Genomic DNA, 25,087 nt, shown 5'->3' on the forward strand with positions numbered 1-25,087 from the left:
AGCACTAGGTAGTAAGCACACTAGGTAGTAAGCACACTTGAACACTAGGTAGAAAGCAAACTAGGTAGTAAGCACAATTGCACTCTAGGTAGTAAGCACACTCGGTAGTAAGCACACTATCCACTGACACATGCCACTGACACATGTCACTATTCACTGACACATGCCAATGAAGACTGGAAGTGCCACCGGATGTGCCATTGCGTCAGATGCCATGTCACTTGATGTTAATTGACTTCCATAGTAGTCCGATCAACTTTGGTTACTCATATTCTTGAAAATATCTTATTTTGTGTTCAGCAGAAGAAGAAAAAAATCATACAGGTTTGGAACAACTTGAGGGTGAGTAAATGATGACAGAATGTTCTATTTATATCTTTTTTTAGTTTTTTGGGTGAACTATGCCTTCAAGCCTTCTGGCCTTATCCTTCTGCTAGACTCATCTCTTCAATTTGCAAACTAAATCAACTTGCATTAAAGAGCAAACTGTGAAATGGGTGCAAGGAATGTTTAAAGAGGTCTTATGAGTCATCGTTGCTATAACTACTGCTCAACTAACTACATCATAACCAAAATGCATACCAAATGCACTATTGTGGTAGCCTACCACAGTAATGGGATGTCAAAGAACATATTCCACCTGATAAGAATGAAAAAAACACATTTCTTCACACACATGACTTTGGTACGAATGTATCTGTGAAGAAAATACATATTAAAAAAAGAAATTACACTATCAAATACAGTTACAGTGACCTTATTTTCTTTCCTTCTTTTTATTAATTTAGCTATTTTGTCATGAGACATAAACATATCACAATACAAAATCATTGAGTTAGAACATACTTGACTCCCCCCAAAAGTGCAGCTGTGCAGTATTTTCTTTCAAATATTTCCTTTACATGGCCTTCACTCTCACATCAAAACCTTGTCAGATGTGAATTCAGACACATTTTAATAGCTTCTGCGCTCTGACTTGTTGACACACAGCAGTATCTGTTATTCCACAATTTCTGTGAAAACTGCAGGATCACAGAGATAAAAATTTTTAGAGAATGGATTTCCCCCCCCTTAGAAAAACTTCTGAAGAATGGCTCTTGCCTGGCATTTCTTTAGAACAAACCTGAATCTTTGCCCACTAGGCCAGGTCAGTGGAACAATACTTTGGGGAAATGATTATTGTTGACACTGAAACAAACTTGTCAGAGTTTATTTAACTTTGAAAGGAAACAAAAAGCAAATGTTTAAACGTTTTTTTTTTAACATGAGCACAGCTTTACAGGTAAATTCACATTTAGACAAACCCAATAGATCTCTGATGACATCTGGTGGATATAAACAGATATGTTAAATGAAAATGTGAACGAGTAAGTGGCTTTGCAACGAGACGAATCCTGAGCATACACTGTAAAGTAGGGTGCGAATTTGGGGGGAGTTTGTTGACCCCCTAAATGAAATGTTTAAGATACCTGTTGTATATCTATGTATACTTGCATGCAAAAAACGTACTTTTAAGACTTTTGTTTATTCCGACTCTAAGATTTAACCTTAAAAAAATACAAAAAGTGTTTTGTAAACAATAGTTAAGCGATTTTATTAGGATACATGTACCTTCTTGTAGCTAAGCTTATTAAACAATGAAGTTTTCGTATATTTTGCAATTTCGTTCTGACATAATTTCAACATTCTAAGCTTTCTCACAAAGAAAACTGATGATTACATACATGCCACATAACAATGTGATTGAATCACAGAGGAAAAGACTGCTGAGGTTTTTTCATGCACTGTTTAATCACATTGAACCATCTAACAGATAAATTAGTTTTCTCATTGCATACATCATGTCTTTAATTTGCAGCCCTTTATCACAACATTGCATATTAGTTTCAGTGAAAAGACTCCATCAACACTGCTTGGTTGCACATGATCAGATTGGTCCAAGCAGCTATCCGTCTCATTGTAAGGTTTTATAAATTTACATGCCTTTTCAAAGTTTGTTTGCTGTGCTATTTACAACTCGCATCGTCTCTGTTTATGTGGACTGAAAAGAATAGAAGGAAGGTTTGATTTTGTGTAAGGAGCTGGTGCGGTGCATGCCTTTCTTTGGCCGTGAAGGCATCCCTCCATCTTTTGGCGAAACTCGGGCCCGTTTCAAAATGATCTCCTCACGTTTGTGCTTCTCAAAGTGCGTGTTCCTGCTCAAAGAATTGGTGTGTTTCTTGAGTAGGCTGGGTGATAAATAGGTGGATTTTGCCAGGCAACATGAATGTTCTGAAACCTTCCAGGGACGAGCCAAGCCTGGCCTCAGCGAGGAGCTTGTAGAGCTTCCAGAAAAATGTCTTCCACTTTTTTTCCTGTTATTTTGAGGGCTGTGTGGTGCATATAGTGGACTTTGCAGGGCCACGGCATGCAGTGGACTGGGATAGCGATACACTTCCATGCCCTGGTGACCTGGAAGGTCTGAACGGTAAGTGGGTTGCAGGACCACTTTGGGCTGAAGTATGTCTGAAACATCTGGCCAGTGCGAGTCTGGATACAGATCCGCCACAGATCGGAAACCATCCTCGGGAATCGCCTCATCGGAAAAATGGGATTGAACTCCTCTATGCTCTTGCAATAAAATGGGTCGGCGTCTCAGAGGTTTCTCATCTGTGAAACATTCTCTATCTCCAAAAGAGCTGTATTTTAAGGAGGCCAAAGATGCGGAGAGGGAACTGACAGTATCATCACTGTCAGAAGGGGTAAAAACATCCCCAAAGTTGCTGTCGCAAAAACCCGAGCTTGCTCTTGACCGACTTTCCATGTGCGAGTGAAGTTCTTGGTGATGCCAGCTGCTTTCCGTCAGGCACTGATGATGAAGCAGGTCCTCAGATGAATGACTGGAACATGACCCAATTCCTCTGGATTTTCTAGCCTCATGAACGGCCTCCTCCGAAAAACTGCGCCTGAGCTTTAGTTGGAAAGAGTCTTTATCCACCCAGTAATAATGCTGATTATTTGTTGAAGTTGAATCTTCTGGATCGGCTTCAGGTTTTCCCAGGGCCGTCTCCACCATTGCTTTATGTCTGACTCTCAGGACTTCCAACTCCAGCAGCCCTGCCAAAGTAGCCCGAAATCGCTCTCTGATACGTTTCCTCCCTGTGCTGGTGCATGGCACCTCTTCAGGCTCTTCTCTGTGCACAGCGGTGGATAACATCCTGGCTGAAGGCTCAAAATCAGGCTGCCTTTCACATTGGAGGTCTTTATAGTAAAGTCGCTGATATCAGTGCAAATACATTTAATTCAAGACCTTTCTATTGGTCTACCTCTGTCTATTGATAAGATTTTCACTAACCTTTGACCTTGGGTGAAGAATATGTTCAAGATAAAACTTAATGCTATCAATGTGAGCTTTAGAAGTTGACAAGTTTAACTGCCAACTAAGATCAATATCGCTGCAAGTGATAGCTGTGGCATTTTGTTAATATTTTTGTCACAGAGTACTTTTGCTGTCCATGTATTATGTAAAATTAATATTTAATTTTGTAACATTTAAAGAGGTCAAATGAGAAATCATATTTAAAATATTTTTTAATGCAGCACACAACTCAAAACATATAACCAAAATGCTTTTTGATACATTCTTGTATATATATTGATTTACATCTTTCATCTACCTATAGTTAAATCAATCACAGTTGAAAATGGCCTGTAATCCTATTCCTAAAGATTTAACCGTTGGTTGTTTCACCATTTACTGATGCTATTAAATATGAAAACATCAAGGTGCTCTGTAGTCTTTAACTTCTAATTTTGTTGTCCTATCTCTTCATTCATTCAAATACACTTAAGGCATTGTTACTACTACTATTGTTTAATCATCATTGCAATATATTCACTCTACCTTCATCAAACACTACCAGCTTGTTAAATCTTATTTAACATACTCCTCCTTTACAATAAAGCATTTACTACAACTGAAAAAACAAGACAATTTCTGTGTGTATCTTTTTATTTACAAGCAGATATCAAAACATGTAATCCTGCATTTGAAGATGTGACCGCTTAAACAGGATCTTGATACACCCATCAAACATATTTCAAGACAGCTTCATTCATCAGCATCAGATTCTTCATCATCTTGACTGATCTGGAAGTAGCGCAGCTCATAGCTTTCCTTATCAGACGCCACCACCCTCAGCCAGTCTCGCAGGTTGTTCTTCTTCAAGTACTTCTTTGTGAGGTACTTAAGATACCTGAGGAACATGGGGTTGTTAGTATACTAGATAATATAGTAGGACAAATTTGATTAACTTTTTTGATCCACTTCAAATATTGACTAAGAACTAAGTTGTCCTAAGAAGAAGGTTTTAGGACAACTTTGATGAAAAGTTTTGATCCACTTCAAATGTTGACTACTGTACTTTTAAATAAAACATAATAAATAACAGAATCAGTTGATGTAACTAATCTCACCTTTTAGAGAACTGCTTCTCTGATGTGACGTTGATCTTGTTCTTCTGACGCACAATTTGCACTACATTTCCCAGGTTGCCTGTTTTGCCATTAACCTTCACCTTCTCTTTTAGAAATGTTTCCTGTTAGTAATAAAACAGCATGACCACTAGGGAAGAGAACCCTAGGCATTTAACTAGGGAAGGGAACCCTAGTTATGACACGCCATTAGTGATGCAACTACCTGCACACAAATTATGATATTTATAATATTTTAATTTAAGTATGCAAGATTAAAGGATATTCAGATCAGAAATTAATAGATTTTAAACAAATGTAATTGACTTTTTTCTGTTAGATCTGTACATTTCAAACATTTGATCATCTAGCCAAAAAAAAACATTGAGTATAAAAATATCACACTTCCATGCCCATAAGAACCCTGACAACCACATAAGTCGTGTTTAATTTACTTACAAAGTTGGCAGAGTCGAGAATCCCATCCTCCACAGGATGAGTACAGTCCAGGGTGAACTTCCAGCAAGCACCCTTTTTATTCCTTTTCACAACGGTCTGCCTTTTCTAAAGAAACATATGTATATGTTTTATAAATTAAGTTGAACTTAATGTTAATATTTGCTTTATAAACTCAGTTGTGGTCTGCACAATTGTATTTGATTGTGACAGAATTACAGTAATGTTTGAATTCATGTCATGCTAAAATGCTCGTCCACGTGTCTGCCAAGTGTACGTCAAAATAATGAATTAAAATATTATCTCATAAGCAAAAACTAACTCTGGGTGACATATTATTTTCAAATATATCATATCTGATCTTTTGATTACACAAAGCAAAAAATAAAATGCATTTAACATAAAAAGCGGTCTCCGATCGACACATACCGGTGCCATCTTGGTGAGGTTGGCTTGAAAGAGGAAGTGCCGTAAGTCCGCGCAAGAGTTCACGAAATTTCTCGTATTTGATTGGCTGTCGGTTTGGTGCAGGTCTTTTAATAGGTACTCTCTTTAGCGCCTGATTACAATTCCTATAAAATCATGTTACTATAAATACTGTTTGAACTACGTTATAATGACCATAATGTCTGTATCAGTTCGCTTATGTATTAGCATAGCATGCAGATACCCGATTAGCGACGTCCAATTTGTGAACGATCGTTCTTTACAGTCGGATCTTTTGAATTAATCAGGCTGAACCGATTCACACAACCGATCTATGTCTGGGGTGCGTTTCCCAAAAGCATAGTTGCTAACCTGTTAGCAGCTTAATTGGTTGGCAATAGAAAATTGTATTGCAACCAACAAACCTGCTAACTTAGTTAGCAACTATGGTTTTGGGAAACGCTCCCCAGAACAATTCGAAATGAACTGGTTTGACTTTGACTCTCTGAGCGATTCTCGAGTCAAGTAAAAGCATCTGAACCGAGGATTTGACTTTATAAGCACATGTTTTATATATATATATATATATATATATATATATATATATATATATATATATATATATATATATATATATATATATATGGCACACTGGGGAAGTATTATCATAATTATGCATGACGTAACAGAATCAGTTTTTTGGAACCGGTTCATTGAAACGAACTGTTCGAAAGAGTTGTTCACTAGTTGTTCGATTCGCATGGAAAGATTTAATGTTTTTCCAATTTCTTAAAATTATTGTATACAAACGGACTACAAAAATGTTAATAATATAGCTATTCTGTTTCAGCATGCAAATACACCCGAGTCTGCAAAGTTATGCATTCCACAGCCACAACATGGCTTTTGTATCACTTACCATTTAATCGAGATTATTTTATTTTATATTTCGTGTAATCCCTATACGTAGGCTACCGACTTAATGGCTCGAATGTATTTGGACGTAGCTGACAATCCCGTTTAACATACAAGGAACATGCAATATAAATTGCATGCTTTAATTTTGTGATTTTCCCAACTGATTTTCATTATTTTCCATGTATACTCAAAAGTTTGAAGGCTGAGACTGGCCTACTAAGAAATCATGACTCATCCTTACATCATTGTGCAGACATACCAAGACAAACTTGGGTGAGGCCTCAGCAGACACAATGGGCAAAACCTGATCTGCCAGTTAGGCAGATTTCAAATCTTGAACAAACTTAAATAGTCACATAAAGATTCCTGTTTGTTTGGTTACATTTTTAATGTCACTCAGCTACACAACAGCAAAATTTGAAATTAATCCATCTGAATACTTCATGTAAAGACATAACTGAACATATGAGAGAGCGCTCACTAGGAGCCAGTTGATGGATGAAGTTTGTGTGTTTGAATATACTGCAATGCCACATGTCTCCAAGACTGAAGTGCAACACTTTCATTGAGTCAGTGTTGTCTGGGCACCCGGCCACTAGTGGGAAATGAGCATTTGGCTCCACCCATGCAGAGGATTTGGCAGCCCAACCCAACAAAGCTTTGTCTTTCCTTCCCAGTTATGGTCCATGTCCTCACTTTCTAAAATTATGTCCCATGCCATTTATAGAAGTTCTTAAACCTTAAATTTAGCATTTAAAACCATACAATAGACATTAAAGAATACATATTATATACACATGAATGTATATTTTGTACCATCTTAATTCAAGAACGTAAACATCGCATGTTGTGCTACTGAACACTTAGATGATGTACCTAAAATCATACTTCAAAACAGACACTTTTTGAATAAAGTATAATATCTGTACCTTAGTCTAACCTGTCCGGTCATTTGGGATGACTTCATTTACTAAGTAACTTTTAAACAAGGATATTCATTCTCCACAGACTGAGATAAAAGAGCTCACGTTGAATATTACCAGAAGAAAAATCAGCTGTGTATATGAAGCAACACCTTAACCAGCATTCAGGAACTTCTTTCAGTACTGATGAAGTGCTTCATAAAAAAAATAAAAAATAAAGAAAAAGGTAATCTATTAGGTTTTTATTTTTTGCTCTCTCCAGTCAGGTGACAAAGGCCTCGAGTGAACAAAGGAAGATTAGAACTCGCATGAAAGATTCAGTCCTTAACAAGAGCCTGAGCTCATTCTGGGGCAGCACTGATAAGAGCCTACCTGGAGACAAATACAGGCTTCAACACTTTATTTAATGTCGTCACTGACAGCCAAAATCAAGCTGGCTGCTATATTGGGTTACAGAGGTATTCGCACATGGCCATCACATCCTTTCCACTTCTGTACAATTAGAGACTGGCATTTAAGAGGACATTTCACTGGAGTTTATTTCTCGGTCATAGCGGTTTTTACTTGAGAACGTACTCAAAGTACTGCAAGAACAAGGAAGTGCCAACTACCAGTGTGCATCTCACTTTGGGGGGGAAAAAAGGCATTCAATTGAGAGAAATTAACCATAGTGCCAGCAATGGCATTGATCATGTAAGGAGAAAAGTAAAAGTATGGCACCCAGAGAGGGAGAGAAAAAAAAAAAAAAAAAAAAATTAAGTTCAGTGTCAGTTGGAGGCTTCCTCTTCGCAACACGTTGCATAAATCCTGCTCACTAGTTACTATTAAGAAATTCAAGAATACAAAAAAGGAAAAATGGATCCCATTATTTAACATTCAGGAATGTAAGTGGTAAAAACTTGAGGGGGGAAAAAAAAGAAAAAAAAAAAAGTGGAATGGGGGAGGTCGAGGGGTAAACACTGACAATAATAAACTTCTTACCCGAGAGAATGCCAACTGACCCGACAAGTCCAGCACAGTATTGGAAGGAGAAGAAAAAAGGAATACAATCACAACAAAAATGTGAGGTTGTTTGTGAAGGCCATAGCTTTGGTGACAAATAAAACCAAAAAAACAAATGCAAGAGATTTGTTAAAGTGTAGCATGTTGCAGCCTGAGCAGCCCAGTCTCTCTTCCTATTTGGTCATGGGTTTGACAGCCACTGCAGATTCTTCGCCCATAGCTGAAAGCACAGTAACCTGCGAAACAAAAAACAATGAGTGCTTTACATTGACAAGCAGCAGCCAAAAAACTAATTCTCATTCAAGCCGGTGCACTTACCAACATCTCTTCACCAGCTGCAAATTTGCTTTCGATTTCTTTGCCCAGGTCACCGTCTGGCACGCGCAGGTCCTCGCGCACGTCACCATTGTCCATCATAAGAGAGAGGAACCCCTCGCTGATGTCAACCAGCTAGGAAAACACAAGGACACCGTTCTTTTAAAAGGAAGAAATGATTTTGCGTAACAATATCTAGATGTCTAAGAAAAGCTAAAGCGTTGCCGTGTTGTGTTATTGCTCTGATGGAAAAGATTCACCTCAGGCAACAGATTAAGTTGAAACAACTCAAAAGTATGAAATACAAAATATCAGCTGTGCACTGAACCAATAATGCTCTAAAAAGGAAATTGAAAAGAAAATAAACCTAGAAAGATACTGACAATTTCAGTTTGGGACACAAGAACATTAAGAGCTCAAAAAGTCTTCAAAAAGCAATGCAAAACACACCAATAATTTCAGCACACCAACAACTAGCACATTAAATTTGTGTCCAACAAATAAAATGACTCAATGCACTTAGTAATGAGTAATAGTAGAAAGTATGGTGAATTTTGAATAAATTTGACAACACTAAATTGAAGATTGTAAAAAGTTTGCCTTTATTGCACAAAACTTGGGCTATGGGTCAGGAGAACTTTAATTGAAGGCACACAAGTCACATGTACTCCCTCTAAAAAATCTTGAAATTAATAAAGCCATGCATGCCTCACCTGGTAGTCATTTCTTTTGGTGTTAGGCACATCCATGTTGTGGGTGGAGGGGCAGATATCTTCATACTTCTTATTTGTGAATATGTCAATTCCAACCAAGTGAACCTGCAAAGACAGACTCGAGTACTTAATACAAACACTCGCAGGTTAAAAACAGCCATGCAAAAACGCGATATCCAAATATTACCTTTGCATGACCATGCTTGCCAGTCTTAGAAGTGGACATTTCAACAATTTTGCAGGGGCGACCCTTCAGCACCACGAATCCGTTCTTGCGCAGGGCGCTGCACTGCATGGGGTAGGTGGCAGAAGCCCCGGCATCTCCGCTGGTGAAATCAAGATCTGGATCTGCCATGATGGGGATCTAAACAAGGGGCACTGGAGAGAAAAAAAAATATAATAATAAGACAAGGGGAAATTAGTACGTTTTAACTTTCTCACAAAAGAACATCATAGTTAAGTCACGTGCTAATGAGTCAGGTTTCCACTGCACACGAGACAGCCACAGTCAGGCATCAGGGCTGCCTTATAAACTCAATAGCAGTTATATATTAATAATTTACCAAAAAGTTAAAGAGCTATTTTATAGCGAAACCACTAATTAAACGACTTATTTATTAACATTCAACCCCGCCGCATCTTGCTGCTCTAATTTCACCACGTATCGAATCGAAGCCAAATAAACGTCAAAACTTGATTCAACTTCAGCTAACGGTCGTTTCTGTTGACAAACTTGTCGTTTAAATAGTTAACGAGCCACACCTGACACTTTACGGTCGTTATTTTGCACTCAATGAACACAATGACCACGCCGAACAGGCCAGATGGACTCTCAGAAGGCTATACATGCTAACTAGCTTAAATTATCACACATTCAACATAAAGACTCATAAAAAGACTCAGCGGAGTATCTCGTTAAGTCGTTGATTCAACGTCACCGTTTACAGAAACGCGAACAGTAAACCGCGCGAAACGCGTCTAATTCGCGTGGCGCACGTCAACGTGGTTTCGCCGCTGATCAATGATTCGGCTAAGAGGCTAACGCCCCATCCTTCCGTGTAACCGAGCATTTAAAACACACATAAATGTGTTACGACAGGTAAAATATTACTTAACTAACAAAAGCGGGGGGAAAACAGGTCTTGTGCGGGTTAGCTAAAGTTTCTCACGTGTCTCTTTTTCAGTTAAGTCACTGCGCGCGCGGGGAAAGGCCTCGCGCGTGCGGCGCTGTGTGTGTGCTCGCGGCCTGCGAACTAGAGAGCCCCTCCACAAGCCGCATTAAAGAACCACCGTAACGCGCTTTCTCACGACGATCCGGTTACGTTCACCACCAAGATGCGCATGTTCAAGTCCGACAGCATTTAAGAGAAAACATAAAGATAGGAAAGTTCTGTGTAATTTTTCGTCACAGTTCTAACACGCTTCCATGCAGCACTTACTTCCAAGAAAAAAAGGAACGTCAACGCGCAAGCGCGGCCAATTTTAATGCGGCATCCGTACAGTGGGCGGGATTCCTCTTCTTCTGCAGAAATGAGGCTGGATTGGGCTTGAAGCGTATGCTTAGTGCCTCTTAGTGCTTAGGATCCGTGGATTGAACTTCATGAATGGTGCCACCTGCCATATATATAGCCTATATGAACACACACATGGTGATTGGGACACTTTTTACCATTTTACCACCAGATGACTTGGAAAAGGTGTCCCCCATCAACCTGAATTCACCCTTATTTATATATAATATATGTGACCCTGGACCACAAAACCATGTCGTGATGTATAATTCAACTTTCAGATGATGTATGGTTTGTTAGGATATGACAATATTTGGCTGAGATACAACTATTTGAAAATATGGAATCTGAGGGAGCAAAAAAATCAAAATACTGAGAAAATTGCCTTTTAAGTTGTCCAAATGAAGTCCTTAGCAATGCATATCCACTCACAAAAAATACATTTTTGATATATTTACAGTAGGAAATCCAGGGACACACACACACATTATATATATATATAAAAACTTGATTTACTTAATTTAAAAACTTATTTTGCTGGAATTGTATTAAGTTGTTTATTGACTCATATTTTAATAATTATTATAATATATAAATGATATGATATGCTCTATAAATGAGTCAAAACTCACATTAGACAAATGCTTTCAAACACCTAGTCCAAAATTGTCAGATCTGAATAAATTTTGTGAACTGTCCTTTAAATTAACCTCTTCAAGTCATCATGAAAGCAAAATTGTGAGTTTTTTTTTATGTATATATATATATATATATATATATATATATATATATATTAAAAAATGGAATTTTTTAAATTGAATTTTTTTTAATGGATTTCTTACCATTGATATGACAAAACATTATTAATATAAAATATATATAATTGTTTATTATTAAATAAGTCAAACAGCACACATGGTCTGGTTTGATGTGTCAATTTATTTAAAAAAAAGAAAACAAAATGTCCGTTTTGGGTGACAAGTGAACACATTGGGTGAGTTTCCAAAATCTGAAATATTTCCATTTGTCCATTTCACATTCTCCTCATTCAGAAATGCTTGACTCCATCTGAACAAGACCAAAAACTGGAGTTTCAGTCAAAGTAGAAAAGAGTAACATGAAGACTGACAAAATCAGTAATGCTCATTATTGCTAACAGCTTTTCTAGACCGATCCATCAACCTGCTTTGATATGCAGTCTTCAGGGTTTCCTCTTTAAACATAAACACACTGAGTATTGATTAACAAGACTAGAATAGATCCACAAACAACCCTATAATATTCAAACATATTTGCAGTTATCAAGGGGGAGAATTTATTTCATACGGAAAGGGCACTGAACAATACTGCATTATAATAAAAAACAAACAACTTATAAAAAAAAAACTAAAAATTGTTGTAAAATAAAGCACTCATATTAAAGCATCTCTGACACTATTTCATATTTCTTAGACAAACTAATTCAGAATACAGCTAAAGAAAACAATCCCTTAAAATAAAAAACAGCAATACTACTGCTGCTTTCTAAATACAAGATTTAAGCACTGTACAAAACAATAAATAAAAGGGATCAGAATATCAAGCAAAACTGGATTGTTAAAAGTTTTATGACCATAAAATATTCAGTTTAGCTCTTTTGTGCGTTGAATGACACAAAAGAGATTTTGGCGATTAAGTTTGATTTACACCATAAATTGTAAGCAATAAAATATAACACCCACTACATGGACTAGGCACAGATTCGATGAGATCACCATCTCTTAAAAGTCCAGGCTACATTTAAAGTTACATTTGGAACAAATCTCTAGTTTAATAGCCTTAAAAATCTATTTATAAAATATTACAGCCTGCATATTTTGTGAACAAAACATATGCCCAGTTTCAGCTTCAGAATGCTTGTAATCTTGAAATCTTTCTCATTTTAGTGTCAGTATGCTTGTATTACGCATCTAATTGGTGGTTTTACAAGCTTAAAAACATAAAAACGGCATGTTTAAATCAAACACACACACACACACACACTCATTCAATCGCACATCCATACACTGGAGCAACCATAATAAAATAACAGCCAATATCCAGAATGCTCGGTTGTGCTATAAATCTCAGAGTTTAATACACGCAAAAAATTAAGAGAAATACAGAAATAAAACAACAACTCGCTCAGCCCGAATATAAAGGATGTACTTACAGTATTAATGTCCATATTAAGAAAGAAAATGAGGTCAAGCACACATCAAAAGACTTTCCACACAAAGCAACCACACTGAAGGTGGTGCGTGAGAGAGGATGAAGAAGTCAAACGACCTCACAGTTTACATCTGTGTTGATAATATGGATGGGAAGACCCCATAAGTACTTCAAACCTGCACACACATCCACTCAGTTCACAGTTTGATGGATAAAAAACATGAAGTCTCAAAAGATCCTAGTTGTGTCAAGTGAATTTCACACTCTATTGCCCTTACAGAACAGTAATGAAAATATAGAAAAGTACATGAAGGACTCGATGATTCCATCTATTGGAGTAAAATGCCATGTCGTTTGGAAGGACTTCAAGTCTATTAATGGGCGATTCTGCAATTAGAGGCATTTTTGAGTACATGAAATCACGACAAAATGTTCTTCAAATGGTTTCATACAACATAAAATTATGATTTTATGATATATGATTTTAACGTTCAAGTAGAAATAACGTGACCGTTCTATAAAAAAAAATAAAAAATTGTGAATCAAAAATCTAATGACTTGGAGAAAAAGAATAATAAAACTACAAATAATCCAAATAAACTGAATATATTATGAAGAAATGACAGAAATTTCCCCTTAATGCCTCCCTAGGGCACTGAAAAATTCCCCTAATTGAAGAATCACCCTAATATGAAGTGTAGGCTTGATTTGGCTGTTGCACAAGACATTGCACCATGAATTATTATTATTATTTTGTTTAAAAAAAAGCTTCCATTTCTGAACATTTCTGTCTGGCGCTCTACACTTAAACACCTCTGAATGTAATACATGTAATGACAACATAGCCTTCTTTAACAATTTACAACATACTTAATTCGCCAATTGAAAATTCCTATTATAATTTAATAAACTTGAAAATTGACTGATCTACTGGTTGCATTTCAAAAAGACATAATTCCCCCCGGAGAATAAATACTTGCCTCTTCAAACTACGATATTGCGTCACTTACAAAGTTTTCATTTACGGCATCAATAGTCATTACCGACATAGAAAACTGAACCAGTCCAACAGGTGAACAGAAACGAGGTAGCCTAAAAGGAAGCTCTATAAAACACTACCCTTCGTTCACCGATTCATGTGATTCACACAGAGGAGGAGATGGATCAGAACCACATACAGCACATTTCTGTCACAGTTCCTATGCATTTTTTTCGGAGGCAGGACTCTTTTCCAGAAAGAAAGTGGATATTTACAGAGGGCGGTAGTGAAAGTCCCTCTAGAAACAGCTGGAGATTATATATCCAATCTTGAGGAGAGGTGAGCAATTGACTCACCAGGCTCGATTCCCTTGGCCTTTATTGCACTTTGCTGAAAGTCATGATAAAACAAAATGTAAAAATACAAAACTGCAGCACATTCTTATCCTAATGACATGTGGAGGTGTGTTACTCCTGATATGAAAACAATTGCTGGTTTGTTAATGGAAATATATCTACCGTTTTTTGTATTGTTGGTGGAAAGCATTACATTTCATCACTCATTCACATATACACACACAGCAACTTTCATACTCTAACAGAATCTTAATGTACTTTTTTATGTTTCAATACAAAGCTCTGTAGTATTTACCAATCTAGCTTAAGACTAACTGATCATATTCAATCCATGTGGAAATTTCTTTTCATAGGGCTAGTAAAAAAGGAACAGTTGCCTATTGTCTTTCAAAACTTTTGTCTCTCAATGTCCAGGCTGTTATTTTTCCATACAATGTAAGTGAATGGTGACCAGGGATGTCGAGTAAGATTTTCAGGATTCATTAGTAAATGATGACTTAAATTTGAACCTGTTCCTCACAGAAAACATTATATGGTTTCAGAAACTAGAAATATAGTGCACAAGTTATTATCACATTTTTTTTCTTGGTCATCTTAATTATATGGAAGAGAGCAGCTTGGACATTCTGTTAAACGTCTCCTTTCTGAATGTGTGCGACTGAAGAGTCGGTCATACCGTTTTGGAATGACATGAAGGAGAGTAAATTTGAACTTGAATTTTATGATTAACTATCCCTTTAACCCACAATATGCATGAATACGTTGCAAAGACAATAGAAATGAACTGAAAAAGGTTCTGTTTTACAGCACAATCTCCCTGAGCACAAGGAAAACAGTGCAAATCATGTGATGTGAATACTATAGAGCTTTGGCATAAAACAAGGAATGCACAGTATGAATATTCAGGATCATTTATATTTCCCTATTATATGTCCATATCAGCAGGCATCAATTTCCATCCAAAAAATGAGCATGTTCCCTTTCCTTACAGAAAAATGCATAAACATCATTATGGACTTTAAAAAATAAAAACGAGCAGCTTTGCAAATTCATTTTTAAGGCATTCTGTGGCCAGCCCGAAGTGTGTCTGCTCCAACATAATGTGGTAATTCATAAAGTATGATACAAGACTTAAAAATCAGTTTCAATTCACACATTAGAGTGATTTTCACATGACGCAAACATCTGTGTGCATTCCAAGCTGAAACATAAAAAAGAAAAAGGGTCGATCACACAAATCAGGCTCAATGGATTCATCCCGCAAGGGAGGTTCACCGACGTTCAGCGCAACCGTGATAAATTATTGTGTCAAAAAGTGTCTTAACAGTACAAATATTCACTCTACTCTGTGGGTCTTACTTCCCGTATTTCCAGTCTTTACCTCCAGAAGAATCTAGATACATATTTGTAAGGACAAAAACATCAGAACCCCACATATGTTAATGAAAGAGCCATAAAAACAACGCAGACTGGTGGTTCTACTCCGGCACCCCTTGCTGTTTGTGGGGGCGTGTGGATTTTGGGTTTGTCTTTGACTCTTCTGAGAAGGACCCAGCAAGGTTTGGTCTTTTTGCCATCTGCCAGATTATCCAGAGCACCTGGATTTTTCCTGTCTTTCCTTTAGTCACACTTTTCAATAAAGTAGAAAAGGTCCACAGATACAATGCAGGGGAGGGCGGGAATGAATTACCAATTCATCATGGAGTTTCTGTTCAAGGTCATGAAGAAAACTTGGCTGCTGCCTCCTGATCTGACCGAGGCAAAGAACACCTGCAGGAAAGAGTCCAGACGGAGGAACGGACGTCATTATATTGGCTCTTATTCACACAAAGGAGCAAACTGTTACAATCTACCGCCTTTTGTGATTGTCTACATTCAGTTTTTTGTTCGTTATCAGTTAAGAGTTATTATATTTAACTAAAGCTAAAAATCATACAAAAAAAAAAAAATTATGCGCTGAATAAACATGAACTGAAATAAATAAAATATATAAAAACTTTATTTTGGCTAGTTGCCAAGGCAACATTTTCTATTTTATTATGTTTAACTTAATGTAATAAAATAACAAATTAAAACAGATAAAATTAATAAAATCTATAGACAGTATAACTATAAAAAAAGACAAAAACAAGATTACTAAAACAACTAATTTAAAATATTAATAAAAACTATGATACTAAAACAACACTTATCAACTGACACATGACATTCATAATAAAAAAAAGAAAAATCTTTTGAAAATATAATTTAAAACGCAAGCAAAAGTTCACAAATATGCTGTGTATTTATTTAAGTTTATAGATTTGAAGAAATTTTATACTATTTACATTTTTTAAAAAATGTAATGACAGCTAAAGGTTTATACGCCATGTATAAAAATCAAGTAAAAATGTAATAATGTGTTCCTTAAATTTGAATGATTTTTTTTTATTATATTTTATTTATAATATTAAAGATTAAAGGTAAAAAATAAGGATTTTGTTAAATACTATCAAAATGTATAAAAATATATAGATATACTACTTAAATAGATCTATTACTTATAATAAATATTTGATACATTTTTTTTTAAGATATAATAAAAGGTTATGCCAAAATACAAGCTGACATTAAAAAAATAAAATTAATTATATATATATATATATATATATATATATATATATATATAAAAATATATATAAATATAAAATTAATTAAAAAAAAAAAAAATATATATATATATATAATTTTTTTTTTAAATTAATTTTATATTTATATTTATTTTTTATATATATATATATAAAATTAATTATATATATATATATATATATATATATATATATATATATATATATATATAAATAAAATTAATTTTATTTTTTTAATGTCAATTATAAAAAAAATAAAATATTTATATATATATATATATATATAATTGAGAGAGAGAGAGAGAGAGAGAGAGAGAGAGAGAGAGAGAGAGAGAGAGAGAGTGTGTCTTAAAACAGAAATAATTTTATTATATTTTTGAATAAATTATAAATAAAACAAAATAAGCAGCATGTAATTGGCCCACATAAAGGCTAATTTAAGGGTGACTTGTGTAATTTTTAAATACTGTTTAATGTACCAAAAAAAGTAAATTAAAAGTAAATTATATGTTAACATATTATAACACATGATCTTTACAGTTATTGAACAGAACTGACCTTAGCTGAACAATGACACTACTGAGGTGAACTTTGTATCACTCAATCATTATTTTTCTGTTTATCACTGTAAAGCTGCTTTTAAAACAATCTGTCTTATATAAAGCGCTAAAGGTGACTTGACTTGACATACTTTATCATTTCTCTCCGAAAGGAACTTCAATCGCTGTGCTCGCTTGTGCATGAAAACTCCGTCGAGGTGTCCCGTTTCCACGGAGCGGATCTCAATGGCTTTCTCTCCCCAGCCCATGATCTGGTTGGAGTGGATGTAGGCTGCAGAAGGGAAGGGGGGAAGGTAGCGAACATACACAAAAGACAAAAGAAACATGTGACAGGAGAGCGCTGACACCAAATGCAGTACATCAGAGCACCCCGTTCCTCAACGACTTCTGACGTCCAACAGAAACTTGAAACTAGCCTAGATCCAATGAAAACAAGCCTGCCAAAGCCACCCCACATCATCAGGAGGTCATTATTGCAGCAGTTTCTGAGCATCACAAATTAAAGCATGATTGAAGTACCAGTAATTATGGTTATTAGGAACAAGGAACTAGCATCCAAATCCAGAGCTCTCTGGATACTCATGAACTAACATCAACTCTCTCCGAGGACTTCCTGTGCCCTTCATAGAGATAATGATGATCTGCTTGTTTTGATTTCCTTTGCTGCTGATATCTTGTGTAGAAAATGCATGAGTTATGAATTTTACTTTGTTATTATGAATGCAGAATCACTGAAGAGTTGAACATAATTTGGATGAAACATTAATTTGTTCAGAACTGAGGGGGTGGGCGGCTGCTGGTCTACATCTGAACCCTCAGTATCAGACAACAAATGACAAAAGACATCCAACTAAATCATAACATTAACATTCTTCATGGATGAGAGATGAAAACACGTATACAAACAAACATTAAAGCTGGAAATTAATTTTAGAGACACATGGCACAATATCTGATGCATGATAGTAGTTAAAGCAAGAGCTGGAAGACACCAATATCTATACAGACAACAAGAGTTACATCGAAACTGATGACGGTCTCTTTGTCCTGGTTAATGTATTTTAAAAAAAAATCGATTTAAATAGGTTGAATATATATTTTTGGGAAAATCTCATGAAAATTGATCACATTTCACTCCAAAATCAAGATAATGTTTTTTATATATATATATTTTTACATGGAGAAAAAAAAAAAAAGCAGCAATTTTTGAATTGTGAAATGTGAATTTTTTTTATGACTTTCGCATTTGCATATGGACATTGTTAACCACAAATTTGCTGTAATAGTTTTTTTTTCCTCAAGCAAAACACTTTACATGAAGAAAATCAAGCATATTTTAGATTGAGATTTTAAAAAATGTATATATATTTAGTTTTACTTCATGACAAACAATTTACATATGCAAATGAAATAGCAAAACATCAAATCCATATATACATATATAATAGGAATGTCTTGTTTCTTTATTATGATTTTAGGGTGAAATATGACCCAGACATGTTTTCTGACATTCACCCAAGTATGAATATAGTCTAAAAATAAGATCCAAGGTCAAATCAGAAAATTTTTTGGGCTTTTGCTCAGAAAGGAAATCAGATTAAGTGGATATTAATAACAAATATATATATATATATATATATTAGGTTAACAGTGTGAACAAAACAGTACACAAGATGTGCCAGACATACAGACAAACATTGCACTCTGCGTCAGGGTTTAGTCTAGGTGGGCCAAGGTGGGGTGGGGCGGCATAGGGCAAATTATATGGGCAGAAAAGCGGTCTAGTTAAGTGAGGGACAGGAAAGACAGAAGAGCAATGAGTGGACAGAGACATGCGTGTTTGTGTGTGAGGACTGATTCAGAGAGGCTTCATTCTGAGGGGTGACGGGGGCGGTCAGGTGCACTCGCACAGACCGGCATCAGGGCTCTAGAAGGAGAACAGGAGCGTTTTGTGTGAAATAAACAACCAAAACCTACCAACAGAGGTGGGCATCTCTCCCCACTGGAGCACCACGTCTTTAGTGATTCTGCCGTATGTGTTCACATAGACTCCCTCATCTTCATAACACAGAAGCATCTCCATGCCGTCGGTCTTGGGAAGCACCACAATGGCGTGAGGGGTAACACTGCCCTGAATCTGGGAAGGGAGGGGTGGGCGCAGATGAGCCTTGGGGTGACAAAAACGAGCCGTAGTGCAAAACATTCCCCCCACTAGGTGACGCTCTCCCCCCTCCCCCGGGCCGGCCCTGTCAGTCATGTTTTCTGCTCCACTGTCTCGTTCTATGGGTGGCCAGAGCTTCTCCCTTCGAGAAACTGCTGCAACAATCGAGACTCCTGCCCTTTCTCTCCATCACACCGACGCCTGAGCCCAAAAGCGCCCTGCTAATAGGCTACCATGGGGCATTGGAACGGTTTGGCTGCTTTTGTTCGTGTACGTTTGGTTTGTCAAAGGTCGTAGATCGGGGACATGTTTTCCTCTTACAGTGGAGATACTTTTCTATCACACTTGATAATATTAGAACAATACTTACAATATCAGGAAATCTGTTTTAGTCAACTTCATAACCATTCAGCTACACACAGAACATTCATACGTGCTGTTCTAAACTGTGTAATCAGGGTCCAAAATTCACTTTCTGCCAAACCAGGTGATTTTCAGGCCAATTTAAGAACTTGAAATTGTATTTTTCATTATTTTTATTAATGATATATATTTATATTAATATATTAATTAATTAATACTTTTATGTATTACTTATACTACGATTTAACGGCTTTCCTTTATGATATATATGTGACAAATTATTGGTCATTTTGGTAGCATCATATATGAGAGAGCCAGTCTCTGACTTTCTGTGAAAAAGAAAACACACAACTTTGAGTTTTCCTATATTTTAGGCATATATTTTTATCTTGTATATTTTTAAATGCACAAGACAACACGTATGTAGTTTATTAAGTTAATAAAAAGTTAGTAAGATATGTGCTGATAATAAATGAAGCTGATAATAATTTTGTTTGAAGACATGAGTTGTGCCAGATGTCTTTAATAATGTCTTAAATGTCTTATATATTTAAAAAAAAAGTTTTGATTTAACAGTCCAACTTATGTCAGACAATTAATATGTATACCCTCGGTTCCACAGACAAGGCTTAAGCCTAGTCCCAGACTAAAATGCATGTTTGAGCTGTTTTTAACTGAAAGCAACTTGCACTGACATATCTTAAAATATGTCAGTATTGTGTCTCAAGATGCACACCAGTAATGGTTTTTCCTAAGGCACATTTATAAAAGCTACTTTAAAGCCCTTTAAAGCCCAACTAAAGCCTAATCTTAATCCTAGCTTAATCTAAACCCTGTCTGTGAAACTGGGCCATTACATATTAAACAAAATCATTTATTTTTTGCAGTCACTAAAAAGTTACCAACTGGAAAGAGTTTTACTTTTCTCACCAAAGCGTTTTTTTTTTTACTTGCATTTGGTTTGAGTGTTAAATTTGGACCCTGTCTGTAATTAAAAGACACATATGTGATACAGACATCAACACTACAGTGCATGCCAGTGTCCCTGGGGAGGAGTCGTCCTATTTAAAGTCCCTTGGAATCAGGGTAAGGAGGGGAGAGCTGCCTTCGCTCGGCCTGTCGTCACTTACGTGGGATGGAATGTAGATATCGTATGGATTCCCAGAGTCGACATCTATCACGTGAAAACCAACGCTGGAGCCATAGATAACCTTTAACCTCTGACCCTCCTCCACCGTCAGGTCCACAAGCAGAGGCTTGTGCTGAAGATCTGTGAAAGACTTTGGAGAGACAGAAGAGACACTGAAAACATGACAAACAAGCTACTGAGGGACTCTAAACAATGACATTTACAACGAAATATGCTCTGTGCAGGTGTGCTCTGAACGCTCTCACACTCACTAGGCACTAGAGAACTAAAATAGCTACTTAATTTGCACATTTCGTGCTCTGCATTGCAAAGGCTTATTTTCTTATAAAGTAATGCAGTTTAGATGCTCTTTTTTAAAAAGGGGGTAAAGGGGGTCTCTCTGGACTGGACATTTGTCTCACCTTGAAAGCCATGAATTTGTGGTATGGTTTGGGAGCCCAGGCATAAATCTCCACTGCATTCTTCAGTGCAATCACCAAGAACTTAATCCTCTCATATTTGACTGTTGAACAACAAATACATGTGAAAATATTACTAGGATTTAAAAAAAAGAAATGGGAATATACTAGACACACAGATAGATGGATAGATAGTCAGATAGACAGATAGACAGACAGACACCGATAGATAGATAGATAGATAGATAGATAGATAGATAGATAGATAGATAGATAGATAGATAGATAGATAGATAGATAGATAGATAGATAGATAGATAGATAGATAGATAGATAGACAGACAGATAGATAGATAGATAGATAGATAGATAGATAGATAGATAGATAGATAGATAGATAGATAGATAGATAGATAGATAGATAGATAGATAGACAGATAGACGGACTGACAGACAGACAGACAGACAGACAAAGACATACTGACAGACACGGATGGACAGAACGACAGACGGAACGACAGACGGACAGACACGGATGGACAGACACGGATGGACAGACAGAACGACAGACAGATGGACGGACAGAACCACAGACAGACGGACGGACGGACGGAGAGACAGAATGACGGACAGATGGACGGACAGACGAACGTCAGACGGACAGACAGAAGGACAGACAGAACGACAGACGGACGGACAGAACGACAGACGGACAGAACGACAGACGGACGGACAGAACGACAGACGGACGGACAGAACGACAGACGGACGGACAGAACGACAGACGGACGGACAGAACGACAGACGGACGGACAGAACGACAGACGGACGGACAGAACGACAGACGGACGGACAGAACGACAGACGGACGGACAGAACGACAGACAGAACGACAGACGGACAGACCGACAGAACGACGGACAGAACGACAGACCGACGGACAGGACGACAGACCGACGGACAGGACGACAGACAGAACGACAGAACGACGGACAGAACGACAGACAGAACGACAGACGGACGGACAGAACGACAGATGGACGGACAGAACGACAGACGGACGGACAGAACGACAGACAGAACGACAGACAGAACGACAGACCGAACGACAGACCGAACGACAGACCGAACGACAGACCGAACGACAGACCGAACGACAGACCGAACGACAGACGGACGGACAGAACGACAGACGGACGGACAGAACGACAGACGGACGGACAGAACGACAGACGGACGGACAGAACGACAGACGGACAGAACGACAGACGGACGGACAGAACGACAGACGGACGGACAGAACGACAGACGGACGGACAGAACGACAGACAGAACGACAGACGGACAGACCGACAGAACGACGGACAGAACGACAGACCGACGGACAGGACGACAGACCGACGGACAGGACGACAGACAGAACGACAGAACGACAGAACGACGGACAGAACGACAGACAGAACGACAGACGGACGGACAGAACGACAGACGGACGGACAGAACGACAGACGGACGGACAGAACGACAGACAGAACGACCGACAGAACGACGGACAGAACGACAGACCGAACGACAGACGGACGGACAGACGGACGGACAGAACGACAGACGGACGGACAGAACGACAGACGGACGGACAGAACGACAGACGGACGGACAGAACGACGGACAGAACGACGGACAGAACGACAGACCGAACGACAGACGGACGGACGGACGGACAGAACGACAGACGGACGGACAGAACGACGGACAGAACGACAGACCGAACGACAGACGGACGGACGGACGGACAGAACGACAGACGGACGGACAGAACGACAGACGGACGGACGGACAGAACGACAGACGGACGGACGGACAGAACGACAGACAGAACGACAGACAGAACGACAGACAGAACGACAGACAGAACGACAGACAGAACGACAGACAGAACGACAGACAGAACGACAGACATACAGGCAGATATATAAATAGATGGATGGTTGGATAAAGTAAATTTAGGTATAAAAACAATTATTTGGTCAAAAAGACCAAAGGGACATACCGACTTTATAATGGACACAACCCTCTAGATCACCAACAGTAATCCATCCTTGTTTTTTTTCTACCTCAGGGTCATTGTGAAGTATCCTGTTTCTGAGCCATGACAGATAATAGACCCTCAGTTTATTCTTTTTGCCTGTGAAAAAAAGAGGAATTATAAACCTCTAATTACATACAGATAATCCAGAGATGTAACAAAACTAACTGAATAGACAAAACAGATCTTTGTCCAGTCAACTGGAGAGTTGATAATGAACTCACCTGATATGGTGACCAGGACATTGAGACCCTCCAGAACGTCCATCTGTTGAAAACGCCTGCGGTTGATCAGATTGTAGACTTTGCCCTGACCACTGCGATCTAGTAACATGAGCCCATTTTCTGTTCCTACTAGCAGGTTCACTCCTATAACGATCAAAAACAAGTGTACAAACAATCTGAAGTTCATAAAATGGATCTGATATGAAGGCATATATGCTCCTCTCAATTAGGAACAGATGTTGAGTATAAAGTTTAAACTCACCCCATAGTGCAGCACACAGGATCTCAGAGTTGAAGCGCTTCTTGTACTTGCGGATTTCGGGTGTGTCGCTGTGTGGCCGGATATTGGTGGGATTGACATTAACAATAGAAATTTTCCGAGCCTCATTCAGTCGAGCTTGTTCCTGTTCCTGCTCCTGCCGCAGGAGCTCGTCTGCAAAATGAGCTGCGTGGCCGAATAAAAACATCATAATCAAGGACTGTTTTTCTTTGCAGTAGGATCTTGGTGAGTGTATGTGAAACATTAGCACACCTTTTTTAACAATAAAGGGCCACTGCTAGAGCTGGTGCTCCACTCTGAGCATTTCCACTAATGAAAAGGACACCAGCTCTGTAACTATTTCAGTGAAAAAGGTGCATAAGAGGTGGATAAGTCACCTGAAGCAGGGTTGTCCTCATCGTCCTCTGTGGGGGAGGTCTGATATACTCGTGGGTCCACAAAAGGAGTGAAGGAGGCTTTAGATCCAAACTGCCAACATGGAGAATCAGGATGTGAGAAACAAGCATCCACAAACCATGTAAACAGTCTCATCTAATGACTGACTGTAGGCCACAAATGCAAGAGTTTCCAATATGAACTAAAGTTTTGTCTGCAGTTAGAAAAGTCCATTTACCGTAAAATGTTAGCAGGAAAAGCAAGCACTGCAAAAGTTTTTTAACTAATCAGTATTGTATGTGTGTTTGTTTTCTTATAGATTTCTTTCAAGATTTTCCAAAAGTTAAATTTTATTTTTATGAAAGAAATTAAAGGTGCCATCGAACGTTTTTTTTACAAGATGTAATATAAGTCCTAGGTGTCCCCTGAATGTGTCTGAAGTTTCAGCTCAAAATACCCCATACATTTTTTTTTATTAATTTTTTTAACTGCCTATTTTGGGGCATCATTAACTATGCACCGATTCAGGGCTGCTGGCCCTTTAAATCTCTCGCTCCCTGCCCATCGAGCTCGCGACTCTACAATACAGTGCATTTACAAAGTTCAAACAGCTAAAATAACC

At 37.7% G+C, this 25,087-nt stretch overlaps 3 protein-coding genes across 14 annotated transcripts in view; all 3 read right to left on the bottom strand.

The window, feature by feature from the left end:
- Nucleotides 1-3,568: 3,568 nt before the first annotated feature.
- rpl22l1 (ribosomal protein L22-like 1) lies at nucleotides 3,569-5,387 on the bottom strand. Its single transcript, XM_067377936.1, has 4 exons — nucleotides 5,338-5,387; nucleotides 4,912-5,016; nucleotides 4,456-4,577; nucleotides 3,569-4,235 (listed from the first exon to the last, which is right to left on the bottom strand). The coding sequence occupies exons 1-4, from the start codon at nucleotides 5,344-5,346 to the stop codon at nucleotides 4,091-4,093; spliced, it is 381 nt and encodes a 126-aa protein (XP_067234037.1). The 5' UTR covers nucleotides 5,347-5,387; the 3' UTR covers nucleotides 3,569-4,090.
- Nucleotides 5,388-7,560: 2,173 nt separating this feature from the next.
- Nucleotides 7,561-10,662, bottom strand: eif5a (eukaryotic translation initiation factor 5A). Of its 2 annotated transcripts, none has more exons than XM_067377324.1 (5): nucleotides 10,645-10,662; nucleotides 9,393-9,583; nucleotides 9,206-9,310; nucleotides 8,496-8,627; nucleotides 7,561-8,413 (listed from the first exon to the last, which is right to left on the bottom strand). In XM_067377324.1, exons 2-5 carry the CDS (start codon nucleotides 9,558-9,560, stop codon nucleotides 8,351-8,353), a joined length of 468 nt encoding a protein of 155 aa, XP_067233425.1. In that variant the 5' UTR covers nucleotides 9,561-9,583; nucleotides 10,645-10,662; the 3' UTR covers nucleotides 7,561-8,350. The 2 variants fall into 2 exon arrangements, with proteins under 2 accessions (XP_067233425.1, XP_067233426.1); XM_067377325.1 differs by lacking the exon at nucleotides 10,645-10,662 and adding an exon at nucleotides 10,375-10,543.
- Nucleotides 10,663-11,641: 979 nt separating this feature from the next.
- Nucleotides 11,642-25,087, bottom strand: part of tnikb (TRAF2 and NCK interacting kinase b) — a 78,825-nt gene continuing 65,379 nt past the window's right edge. For 6 of the 11 annotated variants that reach the window (XM_067377997.1, XM_067377992.1, XM_067377996.1 and 3 more), the window contains 10 exons: nucleotides 24,468-24,558; nucleotides 24,073-24,255; nucleotides 23,811-23,954; nucleotides 23,551-23,685; nucleotides 21,504-21,604; nucleotides 21,083-21,232; nucleotides 19,406-19,565; nucleotides 17,560-17,699; nucleotides 15,932-16,011; nucleotides 11,642-14,275 (listed from right to left, as the gene is read on the bottom strand). In XM_067377997.1, the coding sequence (XP_067234098.1) occupies nucleotides 14,263-14,275; nucleotides 15,932-16,011; nucleotides 17,560-17,699; nucleotides 19,406-19,565; nucleotides 21,083-21,232; nucleotides 21,504-21,604; nucleotides 23,551-23,685; nucleotides 23,811-23,954; nucleotides 24,073-24,255; nucleotides 24,468-24,558 (1,197 nt within the window). In that variant the 3' untranslated portion in view covers nucleotides 11,642-14,262. Of the gene's footprint in view, nucleotides 16,012-17,559; nucleotides 17,700-19,405; nucleotides 19,566-21,082; nucleotides 21,233-21,503; nucleotides 21,605-23,550; nucleotides 23,686-23,810; nucleotides 23,955-24,072; nucleotides 24,256-24,467; nucleotides 24,559-25,087 lie in introns of all 11 variants that reach the window. The other 5 variants (XM_067377999.1, XM_067377998.1, XM_067377991.1 and 2 more) reach the window with 3 other exon arrangements.

The sequence above is a fragment of the Chanodichthys erythropterus genome, chromosome 23 (genome assembly GCF_024489055.1).
Source record: "Chanodichthys erythropterus isolate Z2021 chromosome 23, ASM2448905v1, whole genome shotgun sequence".
NCBI classification, from domain to species: domain Eukaryota; kingdom Metazoa; phylum Chordata; class Actinopteri; order Cypriniformes; family Xenocyprididae; genus Chanodichthys; species Chanodichthys erythropterus.

Bases quoted from the DNA above. Each gene is read 5' to 3' on its own strand.
- rpl22l1 (XM_067377936.1), bottom strand. The intron at 4,578-4,911 runs GTAAGTAAATTA...TATTACTAACAG, and splicing joins TTCTCGACTCTGCCAACTTT to GAAACATTTCTAAAAGAGAA. The intron at 4,236-4,455 runs GTGAGATTAGTT...CATGTTCCTCAG, and splicing joins GAGAAGCAGTTCTCTAAAAG to GTATCTTAAGTACCTCACAA.
- eif5a (XM_067377324.1), bottom strand. From the start codon at position 9,560: ATGGCAGATCCAGATCTTGATTTCACCAGCGGAGATGCCGGGGCTTCT. The intron at 9,311-9,392 runs GTAATATTTGGA...CTGTCTTTGCAG, and splicing joins GCAAGCATGGTCATGCAAAG to GTTCACTTGGTTGGAATTGA. The intron at 8,628-9,205 runs GTGAGGCATGCA...GTGTTTTCCTAG, and splicing joins CCAAAAGAAATGACTACCAG to CTGGTTGACATCAGCGAGGG.